Genomic DNA, 21,102 nt, shown 5'->3' with positions numbered 1-21,102 from the left:
TAACATCTGTCAAAAATATCAGATCCAAAAAGAACTTTAACCCTGGGCTATTTGAACAAGAACTAAGAGCTTGCAATTGGTCTCCATTAAAACACCTCCCTTTAGAAGAAGCGATCAATTACCTTAACTCTAACTTCCTCGTCATTCTCAACCAACATGCTCCAACCAGATTAATTAGAGTTAAAACCAAGTCTGCCCTATGGCTTTCAAAAGTAACCAAACTGAAAATGCACCTTAGAAATAAACATTGGGCCAAATGGAGAATGACTAAAAACCCTGTTGAACAACAAACCTTTAGACAGTTAAGAAATGACACTAAGAAAGCTATACTCTCTGATAAAAGAAATTGCTACCAACAATTCCAACAAACTAATCAAAACAACCCTCAAAAATTCTGGACTAGCATTAATCAATTACTCTACCCAGGTCATTCCACCACACCTAACCCTCAAAATACTGACCATACTAATCCCATGAATACAGCCAATACATTCAATACCTTCTTTACTAATACTATCCAAACACTAGCTAGTCAGTTATCACCTAATAGCTTCACTCTACCTTCTTATAACTCTACCTCACCCCCTCCTTTTCACTTGCAACCTGTAGCAACTACATATATTCTAACCCTCATACAAAAACTAAAACCATGCTCTCCCTCAGCAGATCAACTACCTGCTGATTTCCTACGGTTATCAGCCAAAGCTATAGCTTATCCTATTTCCATTCTGATCAATAGGACTATTACCGAAGGTCACATACCTAGATTATGGAAAGTCTCTCATATCATCCCCCTCCATAAAGGCGGACACTCCAATGAGCTCTCCAACTACTGCCCTATTGCCCTTCTTTCAACCTTGGCAAAGATCATGGAGAAATGTATCCATAGGCAATTGTTTGACCACTTAACTCAAAATAACTTACTCTCCAGCTGTCAACATGGTTTCAGACCCTCACACACCACCACCACCCTCCTTTCCTTTACAGATTGCATAAACAAAAAACGTAACCTTAATAACCTTTCTTCAGTACTATTCATGACCTGTCCAAAGCATCTGACATGATCAATCATCAGATTCTCATCAACATACTCAAATCCCTATCTTTAGATGCACCTTCAATAAAATGGTTCCAGTCCTACCTAAACAAAAGACAACAGGCAGTAATTTGGCAAGGACTCTTTCTACCGTCCAACCAGTTACCCTAGGTGTCCCTCAAGGGTCCATACTAGGACCACTCCTCTTCTCAATATTTATTAATGACTTTCATCTAGCCATCCCCCAAGCCACATGCATACAATATGCTAATGACTCCACACTCATATGCTCAGCCAAATCCACATATGAACTCCACTCTCTTACCCAGAAGGCATTTAACACAGTTGAACAATGATTTACACAGCGTTGCCTTCTTTTGAACCCCAAAAAATCTAAACTCCTCCTCTTTAATCCGACTCACAAGTCCTCTCCACTTGATTTCTCAGTTACATCCACTAATGGTACCATTATATCACCTGAGCCAACCACCAAACTATTGGGTATAACCATTGATAACAATCTGAACTTTGACACCCATATCAACAATACAATAAAAACTGTCAACAAAAAACTTGGCTCCCTCTATAGGATTAATCCTTACCTTTCCCCCACATCTAGAACAACCATAGCTCACACTCAACTAATCTCTCCTCTCCTCTATGTCTCACCTATTTTTACTAACCTTTCTAAAAATAACCTCAGCAAACTGGAAACTTCCTACAATAACATTGCTAGATTTGCAACAGGAAACCCTTACAAAACCCACCACTGCATAAATATAAAGCAGCTAGGATGGATTGAACTACAAAACATGATTAAATTCCATCAACTAACCATTGCCCATAAAACTCTCTATAAACCATTCATTACTCCTATTCTATCTACCCTCATCACTCCATATACAAATCTGAAATCACTATGTTCCCCACATAAAAATCTTCTACATACCTCTAAACCTAACAACAAGGCTGGTGAATCTCTCTTCTCTAATGCTGTTGGAAAAACTTGGAATCTTCTCCCCAGTAACCTTTCCTCTCTTCCCTCTCTATCACTCTTCAAAAATAGACTGAAACTCTACCTTACAACACACTGGTTGTGCCCCTGTACTAAACCTGACTAGGCATCTATCCATCTGATTAAACTTAGCTCTGCATATCCCAGACTACTCATAAGCTACTATATATTCTGTTATAGATTTTTCTCTTAAACTACACTGTTTCTAGTCTCTCTAAATATTTCCTACTGAAAAAAAAATAAGTATTCTCTTATATAAAATTTTTATTAGGAAATTTTTCGAATGGCTAACCATAGCTGAAATGTACCATGATCCTGTTTACAGAAATGCAACAAAATGTAATGAATGAGATGAGTATCGGTAAATTTACCTGTATTTGTAAATGTCTCATATTATAAATGATATTGTGTTTTTTTCTGTGTTTGTTGGAGCTTTTCTCCCCAGGTCTCCACTGAAAATGGACATATATCCAGTTGGACTAGCCCGGTCAACAAATGTAAAATAAAAAATAAAAATAAATAAATATTAACCACTAATGTACTATGTGAAATACAACATTTTTTTTATTTATTGGATGCCTGTAGGCTAGTCTGGCATTTTAGCGCAAAGGATTAAGGTTATAAGGTACTAGTAAACTTTATTGTGTAGTCCTAGGTTTGATTCTCTGCATCCCCATATGCCTAAAGTCAAAATCTGAACAAAACACTTACCCAGACAGTGCTCTTGGGTCACCTCAAAAATGAGCATGGGTAGTAGATTTACTTGGGTAAAATACACACATACAAATACATATGCATATACAATATACATGTGCATACACATATAGCAAGCTTTACATGTGTGTGTACAAAAAAAGTGCATTGGAATTCCTATGAGCTACATGGCAATTTAATATGCTTAAGTCGATATCCTGTCAGCAAGTATAATAAATAGTTTCTTTCAACATCTCTCAAAGCTGTGACACAGGACATGAGATTGTACTTAAAGTATTTTTCTTTGGCTTTGTTTTGTGTTCTGCTCTCTTATTGATCAGCTGTACTGTATCAAATCACTATATAGTTCCTATTTATCTTTGTATTTCACATGCTCCCTGGGAACTAAAGATCCATGCACCATCATTAGGATAGAAAACAATGGTTTATTATTTATCAAACTTCAACTGGATTCTTTAACCCTTTGGCTTCTTTATTACTTACTTTACCAATGAAGTCTTTGTGCTAATAAAAACATACTGCCCAAATACTAACAGCGATTACAGACTGAAAGGGTTCGAATGAAAGAATTGAGTAACACCATTTGTGCCTTCATTTTCATTGCAAGTAAAATTTTATTTTTAGTTTGTCAGTTTAATATATCCCTCAGACTCCATGCTGTTCATATGAAGCTATCATAACATGCTAAAGATAATAATGGTACATTTGTTCTGTCACTGCTGCAAGCTAAGTGTGCTTTCTTGTTCTTGAATATAAAATAGTGACATTTCTCCCAGATTATTGAAAACTAATTCCAAAAGCACTTAATACGTTAATCTATCTTTCCAAAACTGAAAAGCACATTAAATAGTTAACACGCTTGCTTGAATACAGAAAAATAATGTTTATAAATGAAAGCAAAACATGTTCTGCCTGCTTAGATTGGGCCATTACAATGCAAGTACATAAATCCAATTTTGCAGAAGTGATACATTAAATTTGTATGGGAGTTGGGTATTTGGTCAAAACACTAGGTAATCAACATCTGTTTAATCAAACATGTTTGGTTGACAAGTGCACTAGATCAATAATCCCTGGGTAGGGGAATATTTCCTTTCTCCAGGGACTGTGCAATCTCAGAGTTAGCATGTGTAAATAGCAGGGACTGTGTAGAAGGTGCAGTCCTCACATGGGAAGAGTGGGGGGGCCTGCCTCCTGCAAAAAAACAATGTTATTTGTCTGGGGGATTATTTGTTTGAAGTTTGCATGCACCAAGGATCTTTCTCAGTGTATGTGGGGTAATGTGCAGACATTTGAATTATCAGCGTCTTCTGGTCAACATTCTTGCCATCAAATTTGTTGATTTGTTGACCAAAGTAAGTGTGTATATGTGTAAGATGTGTAGGATATTTGGTTTTCTATAACAAATTAAATGTAGATTACATCTGAGAAAGATTGTGATATCCGCAATGAATTCAAAATGATAAAATGATAAGGCAAGAATTAATAAGTGGCCCTTGTTTTACTTTTTCCCACAGAGGCTTATTTTTATATGTGATTTCCATAGCAATGCAATTGCGCAAGAACTAAATTCTTTTAACTTCTTTTCAGGCTCCCAGATGGCTTCACTCAGCTTCTAAATCTGGTCCAGCTTTACTTGAATGATGCCTTTTTGGAGTTTCTTCCTGCTAACTTTGGGAGGTAAGAATTAATCTGTGTAGGTTGGTTTTCCACCTCCTCCTTAGCATTTCAGTATGCTTGTAATGAACAGTTTGCACCAACATCTTCCCTTTAAAGAACACAGTTAGCATTATATTCAGAAGCATTTGAGAATAGATAAGGAACACTGCTGTAACAGGCTTAGTAGATATCATTTCTGTTTGTTTTAATGTCTTCCTTTTAACATGGATTAGTCCTCTGGGTAAAACCAAGTAAATGAGAATTTCTGAAGCATAATTGTGCACTGCAGAGGAGCTATAATATTATACTGCATTTAGTACTGTGGTTATTTCCATTAAGTATGAGTTTTCAATAACACATGTACACTATGAATATGTGCTTTAATGTTTTGTCAAATATCACATTCTGTCAAGCCAAGAAGTACAATTTTGTTATTAATTGTATCAGTGAGTTGTGAAAACTTAATTAAAATGCTCATTGTGTGTGTGTGTGTGTGTGTGTGTGTGTGTGTGTGTGTGTGTGTGTGTGTGTGTGTGTGTGTGTGTGTGTGTGTGTGTGTGTGTCTGCGTGTGTGTGTGTGTGTGTGTGTGTGTGTGTGTGTGTGTGTGTGTGTGTGTGTGTGTGTGTGTGTGTGTGTGTGTGTGTGTGTGTGTGTGTGTGTGTGTGTGTGCACTTGTGTCTGTGTGTCTGTGTGTGCAGAGGAACAAAATGCTGCAAGTTAAAATATGTTGTAAAGCTTTTGGTTATCATTAACTTCAAGTATCTTCTTAACCCTACATACTCTCGTTTTATATAGAACAGTCTTATTTATGTTAACTGGTTTGTGCACATTATCAGAATTCATTTAAGAAAAGCAGCCCAAATGGCAGCAGACAGCAAAGGTGCCAAAAGCTTCATCTGAGATCTAAAAAGCAGTTCACATTTCAAATCTAGTAGACAAAGGAACATTTATTGTTCTGAGATATGCTTTAGTACAAAATGGTGAGGGACCGTTACTTTTTGTAATGGATTCTTAAACAAAAACATGTTTTTCCACAATAATTTGTGTGTCACTGTTACCTTCCTTCTTACTGCCCTCATTTATGGTGAGCATTGCTATTCATATCAGCAAATTGCAAATGAGTAATAATAATCCTCACCTCGCTATGCATACAGTCATGCAAAAACAATTTAACTTTATGTAAAAGGATTTCTTCCAAGGGCATTTGATCCTCTTTTCAGCAGTCATAGAAGGTAGTAATGCAGACAAATGTGAAAAATGTGGAAGAATACTTAGGGATAATTTTATTTCGTAGCTAGCCTGAATTAATTATATTAGACACAGAATAAAACATCGAAAGGATGGTAAATGCCACCACAAATATCTCATTTTGTTTAAAAAAAAATGACCATTTACTTATTGACCTCACAGACTATGGTGGTTAAAAGAGACTTATTTCTGCCTCTGTCTTATAATTTGAAAGAATGGGACAGAGAAAGATATATATATATATATATATATATATATATATATATATATATATAGAGAGAGAGAGAGAGAGAAAGAGAAACTGTGACATAGACACAGATAACAAACAGAAGCAGATATTTTACTGTAATTCAGCAGACTAGGCAGAAACCCCAGAAACCCAGCATTATACTGGTATGACAGGCCAGACAACTCTGTCAAAGCTAGGCAGAATGCAGCAAAACTAAAAGTATGAATGTTTATGTTTAAGTTTTCTTAAATGCTGATTTAACACAGCAAGTGTAGCATTTCATTCAGAATACAAAAAAAATGAATAATTCTGAGAAAAAATAACCATCACATTCATTAGGTGGTCTGACAAGCAGAACAAAAAGGGAGGGGAGCACTACCACAACAGCTGACTAATATCCCTACCACACTTACCTTAATACCTATACTGTATCAGTCATTCATTGATAAGTGATTACCTATCAGCCATTACTTCTGAAACTTGTAGACACTATGGTTATAACGTAAATGACCATTTATAGACAATTATTGTCTGTTAGTGAATGGGTTTACTGTACTTCAGTACCCTGATTGGAGAAGAAGAGTTCTCCAGCCGGGTATTAATGTACAAGTAATGCCCGGTGAAAAACGAGTCTGCCGCTTCACGGCAGTTTATCAAGCCACCATGGAGCTCGGACTGAGAAAAATGGAATGGCCACCATTATTTTACACTCGCTAAGCAGCGCTTTTGCTGTTTAGCGATTGTAAAATAAAAAGCGCATGTGCTCCCGCTAGCGTGTGCGTATATGAGAGAAAGAGAGAGAGAGATGGTCATGTGTATGTGTGTTTATGTTGCTGTCTGCTTGTATGAGTGAATGCATGCATGAAAGCAGGAGAGAGAGAGAGTGTGAGTGTGTGTGTGTGTGTGTGTGTGTGTGTGTGTGTGTGTGAGAGAGAGAGAGAGATCGAGAGAGAGTGATCATGTGTGTGTGTGTGTGTGTGTGTGTGTGTGTGTGTGTGTGTGTGTGTGTGTGTGTGTTTGGCATCAAGAGAGTGAGAATGATCTTATGTGAGCGAGTGCATGTATGAGAGCAGAGAAGACTGTGCGTGTCTGTGTGTGTGTGTGTGTGTGTGTGTGTGTGTGTGTGTGTGTGTGTGTGTGTGTGTGTGTGTGTATGAGAGGGTGATCTTGTGTAAGTGAATGCGTGTATGAAAGCTGTGTATCAGAGAGAGAAAGAATGGGCTGTCTGTAAAATTGTTTTTTACTTGCCTTTTTCTTTTTTAATTACTATGCTATTATTTTATATATTTTTTTTTTATGTAAAATGCTTCCTCCAACACCATTAACATACACTACAGAAAGTTTGAAACATTAGGGGGAGGAACAATTTTACATAAAAAATATAAAAAAAAAATATATAGTACTTTAAATAAGTATGTAAAACATAACAATTTTGCAGCGAGCCTATTCTCTAAGTACAATAATGCACACACAACTTGTCGGGCATTATTGCTTACACAGAATTCTCTAAGACATTCATGCTTGACATTTATTTTGCTGACATCCAAGCCAATATCCCAGAAGTTTTGTTGACTATGATTATTGCAAGTTGGGGACTCATCCACTGATTCTAAACTGCTCCAACAGGGGCTAAAACATGCTCATCACAGGTGAGCTGAAAATTGTCCTGAACTTAATGCAAAAAAAGTACAGTGTAGTAGCGTTTGTTAAAAAAGCTGCTCCCACCCCATATAAGTAGGGTATTCCACTTCAGAAAGATACATTGATAAGAGACCTCAGTACTTATGTGAACAGTGCTTTCTCCCTTCCTCTCTCCCTGTCATTTAATCGTTTCCACCCTAATCAGGAAACCTGTTACTCCCAATTAATTTCCAAGGGAATACCTTCAAGTTCTAAAGAAATCATTTTATACTCCTTCCTTATCAGATCCATTATCAAATAAAGGTCTCCCTTGGATATATACAAATCCTGTTGTATTGTTCAACTGGAAAGACCCCCAACAATTTTTAACCAAGAAAAGGCATTAAGTGTTCAACTATCTTGATAGATTAGCACAACTCTCATATTCACAAGCCAACTGGCTGCTTCAAAGTGACCTCACTTTTCAAGCCATGAAAGATCCAATCCCATCTGATGTACTTCTTCACAAAAACAATGGCTCTACAAACACTTCTCTACTAGGGTCCTAAATCTACATCAGCAAATAAACAAGACTTGAAGGGATGGGTTCCTAACTCAATATATTCCCATCCTGTGGAATTATCACAACAGATTAAGCAAAATACTGCTTTGTCTGCCTTTACAGCAAGTCTTGATGACTAGATGGCTACAGACAGATTTACACCAGGGTTTATATGGCCTTGTTCAATTTGGGATGTGAGCACTATTAAATGCTTATATAGGGTGCAATAATTTTTACATATGTCTTCTTAAGTGTGTGTATATGGCTTGGCATCTTCTGGTTCCTGTGAGTGCCTGCCTTCAAGAGTTTCCATCTCTTTTATCTTTTTCAGCCTTGACGCATCTTGAAGATTGATTGTTGATTTTCAGATTTAAGTTTTGGTGTGCTTCTTCCTTTCAAAGCCCTCTGACTAGCAGTATGGTCATTACTGTGTCAGTTGCCAATATTATACATAGACTGGTCACTGAAACAAGTGTGACATCCTTCCAGAAGGAGTTAATTTTGGTTCCTCTCTGTTAGAAGGGCCTAAAACAAATATTTCTAAACATAGACCTGTATATCTCCTCTCCTCTACCCCTTGGTAAGTTAATTTACAGAACTGCAGACAAGGTACTTCTCTCATATTGTTACAGAATAGGTCTTCAGCCTTATGTCCAGTATGGATTCACAGCAGGCCACAGGGTGGATACAGCTATTGTCAGCATTACAGGCCAGTTACTAAGAAGGATGGATGAAGGGTATGCAAGTGGTGCCTTGTGATTTGACCTCCTTGATCATTTAAGTAGTATAATGCAGTTCAGCTGCCTTTACAATAGCTAGCAACTATTTTCTAAATAGAATCCAGGGAATCAGAGCTAATGCAGATATGAAACCTCTCTAGCCCTATCTAAAGTTTCATAGTGATCACTTTTAGGTGCACTTCTTTTCAGACTACATATAAAATGATCTCTGCCACCTCTTTAGGCCACGTAAGTGAAAGAAGGCACTGGGTGAGACTTGATATTTTTAGATGAAGCACCAGCTTTACCATCACTTAAGGCATTTTCCATGCTAATTAAATAACTGTTATAGAAGACAATATAGCATGAACTCAACTAAAATCATGAAAGCAATGAAGTGATCTAATAAGCTTAAGCACAACCTACTTTCTGATCAGAACTAAAATGTATACAGTGAGATGCCTAGACCTTATGTAAAAGGAGTGCCCATATGTCATAGTGCGCACCTGTGGTTATCCAGTTATCTTTACTGGTAGTCTCAGAAATGTCAGGCTATGCCTTCATTTTACTCAAACAGGTAACTTTTACTTAATGCATAACAACATGGTAGCTCAGCAAGAATTATGTTAACACTTCAGTGTCCCACACCCGACTGAATCCAATGCATTTTTGGGGCTACACCATGTTAGTCTTATAATGGCAATGATTATAAGCACACACACACTCAGAGAAGTTAGGAAATTGCATATCCGTGCTGTCCAGTCTTTTGATTAGTGAGCTACAAGCGGGTGGTGTGTTGAGGTTAGAAGGTTATTAAAGATGTTTTGTTGGTGCAGACTAATAAGGGGGCTTTATTGGGGCAGATTATGCTAAACAAAACTAAATTATACTACCTTTAATGTTTCCACTGCACTAATGGTGCTTTATTTGGGCAGATTATGCTTAACAGTAATAAATTCTGCTAACTTTAATGTTACACAATACAGAATTTGCGTCTTCTGTGTAGAGACATGCATGAATGGGCGTACCTTCGTTGAAGGTTGTGCGTCAGGACTGGTAACTCGGTACATAAAAATCTACTGCCAATCATTAGCGGACCAGAGTTCCGCTGTGGTGACCCCTAACCGGGAAAAGGCAAAAGATACAACAATACAGAATTGTACTAAACCTATAGGTATTACCACTTCTTGCCCCGCTTGCTGCTCTAAGCTTGTCAACACAAGACATTTGCTCTATTTTTACTGCTTTAAAATGTATAGTTTTATGGACCATGTTATAGGGAAAATTTGCTTTCTAGGATGGATTTATGGAAATCAATGGAAGGGAAGAATACTTAAATAACTTATACAACAGACAATAGCAATGTGGGGGGGGGGGATTTTTGAAATCAGATTACCATAAGGCACAGAGGCCAGAGGCACAGCCCTATAAAACCATAGGAAAAGGTTGGGAGAGTTGGAAAATTCAGCCAAGAAGCAGGCTAGCTAGAGAGTGATCTAGTTAAATACGCTCTTTCAGAAACTTTAACTTAATGTCTCAGTATAATATGGGGAAGATATAAGGAACGGGGAACAAAAAGGCACTGGAATGTAACTTCTCTGTGCTATAGGTTGGAATTTCAGAAATGTTTTGCTTAATGTCTCAGTGCCAAAGGACAGACACAAAGAAGAGGGAAATAGAAAGGTACCAGAAAACATCTTTAAGCAGGTAAATGCTAAGCTAAATATAAAACTGTAGGATCAAAATTGGAATATCAACAACTGTAAAAGCACTGAAGCACAAATCCTAGAACAGAAAAAACAATGCTCTCACTATTGAATTCTATTACAGTTTAAGCCACCACACTATGCAGAAATTTACCAGCAACACTCTTTATGGAAAATGCAGTAATAAATTAGTAAATAAGGCTCAATGTGGCATTAATCCACAGTTCTGCCACATGTGTAAATAAAACTACAAGACTAAGGCCTAGCAAGTCTTAAAATACATATGGCTAGCTTTTACAAATAATTCTACTTGTGGAGTATAATGTAAAAACAAACTCTTCCCACATCTGCCAAAGAAACTACAAGATTAAGATCTTAGAGCAAACTAAAAAATGCAAACAAACATGTTAAAAGTGAAAAATGTACAAAGAAGTATCACCACACAGGTCATTATATGTGCAACTTAAATATGTAAGCAAAAGTGAAACAAAAGCTTTGTTTTCCCTTTCCTAAGCTTGTTGCTCACAGTTGAATTTACACATCTCAAAGTCTTTCGTATAAGACCACTATGCACATTACAAGCGGCACACAGTATCCCATCTAAATTTAAACCTTGATACCATGGCATTAACATGACACGCGAGACTATTTTCAATTTTTGCCACACACAACAGACATAATAGTGATTATCTCATGTTAGCTAGCATTGCCATAAAACAGAATATTACATTTTGCATACTCAGCCATTGATGTTTCACTTGTAGTACTGTGCACACATGAGGATTACTGCAGACAAACAGGAGGAAGCAAGATTCAAACCTACAACCTTCACCTATGTTCATATTACAAACCAGAACCCTACCTGCCTACCTAAATGATCTTCTGAACTAGTTGCCCTTATGGACCATTTTAAACTTCATTTTCTAAGGCAAGAATCAAAGCCTGTGCATTGTGATTGTGAGGTAAACACCTTAACCATTATACCAACCCTGATCACAAAGTTAGGAAAATTGCAAGGAATGTTACTGGTAAAATCATCTAGAAAAGATTTTAATATAGTTTTTTATTCCTCGATATGTAAACAAATGAAAACAAATTCATGCACATTCATTTTTAGGCCTGAAGTCCCACAAGTATTATATATTCATGTGCTTGATATCCTTTTATTTTCTGTAAAAATAATTGAAAACTACATGTGTTTTCGACTGCTGGATGTGTAAACCTTGTAACATATCAGTTTCCAAAGGCCATTCTGACATAAGTTTCACCCTACCTGCAAATAGTAGTACCTTGCTAGTGATTCAAAATATGCGTTTACTTATTTATTATATTTTAATTATGTGTTTGAATTTGGTAACTAGGCAAATGCACTTAACAGAAGACTCATGTATTTTATGACACCCACCAATGATCAGTATAGGCAAGTTAGAAGGAATAACATCTTAAGAGTCCCTATGACTTTTTACAGTAACATAAATAGGGTCACTGATGTAATTAAAAAGAATTGGCATATTTTGACTTGTGATTCATCTATTGAAGAATTAGTTGGCACATCTCCTAAGTTTTTTTATAGGAACAAGGCAAATCTAAAGAGGTTGTTATGTTATCCGGATAAGTTGAGCTATGGATAACAGGGAGAGGGTACAAAAAAAATGTGGCACTTGGAATTTCTGTCAGTATATAAGAGAGGGTAATGAGTTTGTTCATCCACAGACAGGGAAGAAATACTCCTTAAATGTTATGGCTAACTGTGACACCATGAACATTGTTTATTTAGCTAACTGTAAGCAATGCAACTCATTTTATGTTGGCAAAACCAACCACTGGTTTCGTGAACACATCAGGGACCATATATATCATATAAATAAAGGTAATACAGTTAATGCTAAACATGTTCAGATGAAAGGTAATGAACACAGGTTTTCTTTTATTGTGTTAGATGCTATATATGAGAATGTTAGGTTAGGCAACATTGAAAATGAAACAGAGAGATGTGAAGTAAGATGGATAGCCAAACTACATTCTTATATGGGGCTAAGCTTAAATGAATTTGTACCTTTGATACCTGTTTGAAAAGCCAGAAGGAGAAGGAAAAAGTAATGTTCACCTTCTTTTGCATAGTTCACTTTTTTAGTGAGTTCAGCATTAACTATTTGTTTTATTAGCTTTAACTTCTGATTGGTTTGTGTATTTTGACATTGCTATGTAAATGCTTAGTGAAGATGCTGTTTTATTAGGGTCTGAAGAAGTTATGATTCTGTAGTGAAAGTGCTTACCAGTTTATATATGCATTAAATTTGTATTTATTTTACCTGCTGCCTGCTGTTTGCTGCCTACTTTACCTTTGGATATTTTGAACTGTGACTACTGTGTTTCCACACTTGTGCTTTTTTTCTCTGCACTCAGTATTGATTTTACATAGATAAACACTGTGTTGCATTAAGTCCAAACAATGACATATGACTTCTGTTAGAATTTGTGTACTAAATATACAGATATTCATAAAAGTATGTATAATTTAGTAAAAGATAATCTGGAAGGTACATACAAACACACACACACACACACACACACACACACACACACACACACACACACACACACACACACACACCAGACACATACATCCACACTTTATTTCATCTGCTTCATCTGCATTCATATCTTTCCAAGCACCTATGGACACATCCACAGCTCCATTCTACTCACCTGTACTGTGAGTCCTACCAAGGGAGTGAATGGTTACATACTATCAAAAGATGGCATTCATTTTTTTCCTCCTAGAGTAAAATTAACTCAGCAGAGTGATTCTCTGAAATTCAGTGCCATGTTAATTGAGAGTCATGGCCATTTTTGAGGGCCAGCACATGGCTACACGGCTAGTTAGCATTAGTCACTCTCCCGGACTGCTGCATCATCATGTGGCTTCCCCAGTAAGATCTATTTCAATGCTATGGCTACTGTAAGATGAATACTGTATTGGGAGATTGGTTTGTAAATCAGAAATGTTTAACATGATTCTGAAATTTTATGTATGTTAAAGCTACTTCATCACAATAAGCCTTTCTGTACCACAATGATAGTCTGTTGCAATTGGCAGAGATGTCCCTAAGAATTTATAATAGATGGGAGCATTAGTAGATTAAGAAAAGAATCCACTAGTAAAAACAATTGTTTGGCTTAGCTGACGGATGTAGTGAAGCAGTGTAGCGCCTACAATAGATCACATGTGGGTGTTCTGTGGTTTAATCAAGTAGGCAGACATTATCTGAGAATTTTAGGGTGGACACAAGAATTTATAATGGATAAAGTGATTAGAAGTGTCTGGACGCTTATAATTAATAAAGTGTATTTTAACTGAAAAGTTTAGAGATGATGCACTGAGAAATTAGTGTGGACACAGTATTCAGTAAGTGGTGGAGGACACTGAAGACATTTTAGGACCTTTAAAAAATTGTAACCACTAGTAAATTGAGAGCTTTACACTGAGAAAGGAAAACATGAGAAGACCCCTAAACACTCACACTTTTATTATGTTTTGCATAACCTAAAAGGTTTTTAGGGAAAACATACAACATAATCTCCATACAACATAATCTCAGATTTATGTGTGCACATCAGAACACGTAAAATATGAGTTTTGCTATAACATATAAAATGGCATAAACTATAACCTTTTCTGTGAAAATAATTTCTTTTTGGTTCTCAATTAATAAGATGACAGTAATGATATAATTAAGATATATTCTAAGTTTGTCAACCTGCCAAAATCACAATGTCTGTTTGTTGCATACTTAATGGAAAAAGCAGAACAAACACTCAAATGGTTATATTAGACCTCTGGTGGTGTCTACCAATAAAGGATCAAATCTGTGTAATCATATTCCCAAAATAATACATCATGACCCTCAACTACAGGATACTATTAGCTGGTGATTCCTGGTTTAAAGACACATATACAACTTTATTTTATGTAATGTACTGTACTGCATATAATTCTAAGCTGGAAGAGAGATGTCATTAGTCCACTGAAAAACTCCATATTCAGAAGAAAGAAATATTTTTTTATTTTATTTCTAATCCAATGGCATCTCAGAAAAAAGCATTCCAGGTCATTATTGTAGTTGGCATATTGAGCAGAAGTTCAACAAGGCAGCTGTAATGGAAATGGGTTATAATGCAAAACATTCAACTGTAGTCTTATCACTGTCCCAATTTGAAACTTCATTATAAAACTTTCAGGTGATAATCCCAGCTCATCCAGCTATAAAATGCACATATGCTATAATCTGACACACAGATTTCATTTCAGCACTGCAATGAATTGACCACATGATTTTAGTTGCTTTGGTCAATGATGTGTCATCTATGATGTGTGGCAAATGAAAAAAAATAAATCTGGTACAACATATAGGGTTTTATGTGATGCAATGATAACTCAGAAAATAAGTATTCCAGGTATTCATTCTACTTCAGATACTGAGCTGAAGGTTAACACAAAATCCATAAAGAAGATGGAATATAATGCAAAATACCAGGCAATGAAACAAGAGATATGTTGTTTATATACCAAAGGTCATATCTCACTCAAGCTTTCACATTTCATTATGAAACTTTCTGTCAGTTCTAGCAAGAAAAACATATGCAGTTCTCCTTCTGGCTTTCAGCATTTTAGTAAAGCTCGATGCCAAACTTGAGCACACCACTTTATTTTTCAACCTACGACATTATTTATGGCATGCGGCAATTTTTTTCTTTTGTGGCATAAAATATAGGATGATTATTTCTAATGTAATGACAACTCAGTAAAGAAACAGTATATGGCATTATTGTGCTTGGCATACTGAGCAGGACTGCAACATAACATCCGCATTGGAAACTATGTATAATGCAAAATATCAGACTATGGGCCAAATTCACAGTAAATTTTTTGAAGTCAGAAACAGACCCAGCACATTGCTTTTGCACAAAGATGTGCAGACCCATGGTAGGCAGTCTCTGCAGCCATGCTACATACTAATGAGATGGCCTGGGAGACAGGCAAATGCTTATTAACAATGTGTTCCTCCTGCAGACCTGGGAGATCAGCACAGCCACTCCTGGCTGTTCTCAGAAATGAACATAGCATTTTGGCTGTGTCCATCCATCATGGTAGAGGTAAATTCCAGGATTTTAAGTAGTCAGGTAGTGTTAGATGTGTATGTGAGGGGTTGCATGTGTGAATGTGAGTGTGGGTGTACATCTACTTCAGAGGTAGCAGTAGGGGGTTTAGCAGGAGTGTAGCTGTGATTGTGTGTATGGGTCTAAAAATATTGTCACTAACTTCATCGCCTTTTGCACTTATACTGTCCAAGTAGAATGTATTACTTTGAAGAGGATACCTTACTTTTTTGACTGTGAAGAACATATTTAAATATAATGGCCACATTCCTTTGAGGCATATACTACCCCTACCAACAAGCCATATCAATATTAATTCAGCAGTAATATTATTTTGTTGCATGACTTTGCTTCCATACACAGCCTGCTAAAAATTATAGCAACATTCTGTATGCTGCTGATATCTCTCTGAGAAGAAAATGAAGACATACTTGCCATTACCATAGTAATGTATTTCATCTTGCTGTTTTTAGATATATACACTACCCCTGACAAGTAACCATACTGTGTGTTCAAATGAGGCATGTTTACATAGCCATAGCCTGAAATGATAGCTACCGTCTGTGCACATCTGTGATTTCTGAGTGTGAGGAAAATGAAAGAAGTATGACCACAATAATGTATTTCAGCACTTCTACTATTGGACAGAAATAAACTTTCCCAATGAACAAACCTCTTCAATGGTTGTTTTACATGTTTCATGTCATTACCTTTTGCATTTACACATATCCTGCTCCAGAAACATAATACAAAGATTTTGTGTTTATTTTTGGTGTATGATTATGACAAAAAGTGAAAAGAACAAATTCCTCAACAAAGAATCTCAGCTTGTTTTACATAGACACCCTGTCAAACAAGCCTTCTCATGTAAATGCCCCGTGTTTTCACACAAAGCCTGCCTCTCTACCCCACCCTAAAAGAGTGTTATATATTGTTGATTGTTCTGATGTTACATTATGATGAAAGTAAAAGATCAAATTGTCACAGTCATGTATTACAAAAAAGTTGCAGTGTAGTAAATATAAAATATAACTGAACTGTGATGTAGGCAGCATCTACTGTTGCTGTTGCCTTAATATATATATATATGTATATATATATATATATATATATATATATATATGTATATATATATATATATATATATGTGTATATATATATATATATATATATATATATATATATATATAAATTTATGTATATATATATTTATGTATATATATAGATATATATATATATATATATATATATGTATATATGTATGTATATGTAGTTTCTTACCAGTATTTGAAAATAATGTACCTACAAGAGAAAGACAGTATATGGTACTGCTGACAGTCTCTTGTTAAATGGTTTAAGACTGACAGGAAACAACCAAAATCAGGTGATAAGCGCTACTGATCACAGATGCTTATGGGACACAGTAACAACAATGGGTTGGCTCCCCATATTCTGTTACTATGTTAAGAAGATGAAGGCAAAAAGCCGTGCTAATGCACAACATGGCTTTTCATTTCTGTTTTCTATTTGCACTCATTTTAATGTGGAGCTGTGGAGTAATATCTAGTTAATATAATTATTGTTCTAGTTCTGGTAATTACCTTGTTGGTGTCCTGAGCAAGAGAAATGTTTTTATTTATTTTAAAAATCAGAGATCAATTTTCCCTATACTATGTCCAAAGATCTGGGAATATATTCCCCACAAATAAAAGGCCCATCTCCTCTCATCATCCAAATGTCATTGCCTTTCATGCAGCCATATCACCAATCCTGAACTATATCACTATTAACTTCTACTAGAAGCATCAGACTTACTGCCCTCATATGGTACACTCCACTGCATCAGTATGTACTTCTGAACTGCATGGTCTTTTGCTTAATATAACTTTTTCTCACTGCTGAAGAACTCTATCTAATGTCCTTATGCTGTCATTGACACTTAGACAACACACAGCTGTAATTATCATACAAAGACCTCCCTTGCTAAATGGGATATGTCTTGATTTATTTTAAATAATGCATATTATTCCTGCATATACTTTTTCATTTTTTTATCTGATAATGGCATATTGCAGGTGTGCATTTTCATTATTGTCTTGCCATCCCATTAAATGTAAATCAGACTTTCTTTTATTTCCTGTTTGTGATCAATGCTCTGCCCCAGTAAACAAATTTTAAAATTTTAACAATTCAATTTCTTACTGATTTGAAATAAAAAAAAAATAGGTAATAAAGCCGAGTTATGTAGGCATCTGTGATATAGCTATTTTACTATAGTGCCAAGGTTATTTGGGACCTGTCATTAACATGTAAATAGCATTTTGCATATTACCCACCTCCCAGCATATTGATCATTATTTAAACAATAATTCATGGCAAATGGGTAGGATATAGTAAGATTTATTCCTGATGGATAATATTTGGTCCCAAGACTGAAGTCCAAGTGACCAAACATTTGGACTAGGAAGGAGTAGCTCACACAATGACTCACTCTTTATGCCATGGATTATTGAGTTTATATCATGGCATAGCTGGTATGGTTAATGTTTTCGTTTTCATCAGCAAGCTTTAGAAAAAAATATTAATACCATTCATGTATAAGGTGCTAATAGTTTGTAATTAATTTTACTACAAGTGGGGAAGAGTGGAAGTTTGCTAACAGGATAGCATAACTCAGATGGAGAGTACTATTTCTTTTTATATAAATGACAGCTCCTGCTGTGTGTCTTCTTTAGGATCATAGGATCATAGGAAGTTACTAGGCTAGTGGCCCTAGGGCCCTTACAAGCCTAGCTAAGTTCTGCCCTTGTTTCTATAATCAGCATATATTGCCCCTGTCTAAGAGAAACACAGGTAGAACCCCTAAGGTGAATTTATGGTTACCCATCCAATCGTCCAGATTGCGCTTGAAGAGGACTAAAGAGGTAATCTGCTTGGCCTGAATTGGAAGTCTGTTCCACAGGTGTAGTAACCTCTGGGAGACAAATCTGTCCCTCCAGCAGATTCTATTAATGTCACATACATACCAGGTTAAGGACTTTAGAGAGAGTAACTCATGAGCCACTGGACTTACGGATATGCAGCATTTCCAATAAAGCAGAGTCAGAGATTGCCTTATATGCAAGGCAGAGATCGTCTATGAGTAGTCTGTATGAAGTGGAATAAAGTGATAGTGATTTCAGCTGATACACATAGGAAAGATGCTGAAGACCTTCAATTCTCCTTGTGAGGAACTTTTGTGGTCTCTCCAGTTGCTGCAAGTACATGGAAATGTACATACCAAAAGGGGTGTTGTACTCAGTTATTGGCCTGATGAGGGAAGAGTAAAGAAAGGTTATAATTTCTTTTTTTTTTCTGGAGGCAATGCCCTTGCTTATGAGATGAACAATATAGAATGCCCTTCTTACCACTCTGGAGACATGGTAATCAAAGGTAATGTTGCTGTCAACCTGTATGCCCAGGTCTCTCACCACTGAGTGCATGCTTAGGGTGTTTATATTACAGAAAGGGATAATAATACATTTTTTTGCACTGAGTTTAAGGCCGTGACTTTGGCACCAATGATCTATGTGCGTAAGACCCTATTGTAGGATGTTGACATTGTTTGAGGATTCTATGACCACTCCCAGTTTGCAGTCATCAGCAAATTTTGTCAGCCACAGACCTTTAGTTTTTGCTTGTACTTCGTAGAAATAGATTCTGAACAGTAGAAGTCCCAGCACTGATCCCTGTGGAACACTTCTGGTTACAGGTCTGCTGTTGGAGGTGGATTCCCCTATTTTGACTATATGAGTTCTATCAGTGAGCCATTTAGCAACCCACCTAATGATATAAAGGTTGATACCTAGCTGAGTGAGTTTGTCAATAATGGCTGAGAGGGGGATAGTGTCAAAAACGTTGGCCAAGGCCAGGTAGGCTGTATGCCCAGTTTTCCCCTCATCCAGGGCTCTGGTGATGGTCTCGAAGAAGTCCACCAGGTTTAACTGGCATGATCTCCATTTTACAAATCCAAACTAAGTAGGGTCAGATGTTTGGAGATTACCTATATCTTTGCTGATAAGGTCCATAATGATTCACTCCATGGCCTTACAGATAAGGCTAGTCAGGCTAATAGATCTAAAGTTCCCAGGGTCAGTGGAAGCACCCCCTTGTGCAAGGGAATGACTGTGGCTGAATAGAGTACCCAATAGTGTTGCTAATCTTTGTTGAAGCCCATGTGGGATGCAGCCTGGGTTGTTATCAGGTCCCGTAGATGCTGTGTATTAGAGACGGCATTTACAACCTGCTCTCTAAAGATACAAGGTGCAGTACAAGAAATTTTTTTTTAATGGGCTTTCTAACTTTCAATCAAAGCATGTTATTTCCATTGAAAGTTAATCAAACAGAAGGCATTGACAAGAGACATCAGAAACTCTTCAAAATAAAGACAACGGTAATGTTGAAAAAATGACATAAATAAATAAGGTTGCATCGTACAGCATGTGCAGCACTAAGACTGAATAACTTTGTTGTAGCCAAGACTGAGCAGCTGTTTATGACTTGTGCTTACCACTCCCTGCTAAAGGCAGTATCACAGGTTCAAGCCTGCCTTTAGACTGCATTTTTAATACTATTGTACATGCACTCCTGTTCAATTAAATAATCACAAGTTAATTCAGTATTTTATATGTATTTTGTGTGTGTGTGTGTGTGTGTGTGTGTGTGTGTGTGTGTGTGTGTGTGTGTGTGTGTGTGTGTGTGCGTCTATTTGTTTTCAGTGCTTCTCATGAAGGTTTAGTTTGCATTTAAGAAGGCTTAGTGGGACTTCTGGCTTCAAACTTCAGCTGCATGGTGCAGCCTTATTTCATTATGCTTTTTTTTCCATAGGTTCATAGGTAGGGACTAGGCTATTGGCCCTAGGGCCTATATAAGCCTAGTCAAATGGTACCCTGGCCTTCGCCACCCAAGAAAATTATTTTCCTGTGGGCCTGTCGAGCAGAGCCACAGAAGTGATCCCCGGGGTGAATTTCCTATCTCCCATCCAATCATCAAGATTTTTCTTGAAGAGTGCTAATGAGGAGCTTTGTTTGATATAGATAGGTTGTTTGTTCCAGAGTATGGGAAGTCTCTGGGACAGGAATCTATCCCTCCAGCATGTTCTGTTTATTGTGGTGACAAGGTTTAGGTCCCTAGAGCATGTAGCTCAGAGGGACTGGGATTTCTTTAAGTGGAACATGTCCAACAGCTCTGGGTTTGACATAGCTTTGTATGTTAGGCAGTGATTGCCTCTGAGTAGACGATATGCGACAAAGTAAAGCTGGAGTTTTTTGAGATGGTCTGCGTAGGGCATCTGTTTGAGGCCAGTAATCCTCTTTGTGAGTTATTTTTGTTGCCTTTCCAGTTGTTGTAGATGTCTTGTGAGGTACATACCAAAAGGGGTGTTGTACTGTTTAA

The 21,102-nt window shown here is 36.7% G+C and overlaps 1 protein-coding gene across 3 annotated transcripts in view; it reads left to right on the top strand.

Annotated features, from left to right (window-relative positions):
- The window catches only part of LOC122813499 (leucine-rich repeat-containing protein 7-like), a 2,638,896-nt gene that overhangs the window by 2,198,325 nt on the left and 419,469 nt on the right, over positions 1 to 21,102 (top strand). For all 3 annotated transcript variants that reach the window (XM_044085845.1, XM_044085843.1, XM_044085844.1), the window contains one exon: positions 4,356 to 4,445. In XM_044085845.1, coding sequence (XP_043941780.1) covers positions 4,356 to 4,445 — 90 coding nt within the window. The remainder of the gene's footprint in view (positions 1 to 4,355; positions 4,446 to 21,102) is intronic.

This window comes from Protopterus annectens, chromosome 10.part0, assembly GCF_019279795.1.
Source record: "Protopterus annectens isolate FY-2018-M chromosome 10.part0, PAN1.0, whole genome shotgun sequence".
NCBI lineage: Eukaryota > Metazoa > Chordata > Ceratodontiformes > Protopteridae > Protopterus > Protopterus annectens.
Note: the sequence above shows the minus strand (reverse complement) of the source record. Positions and strands in the feature narration are given on the sequence as shown.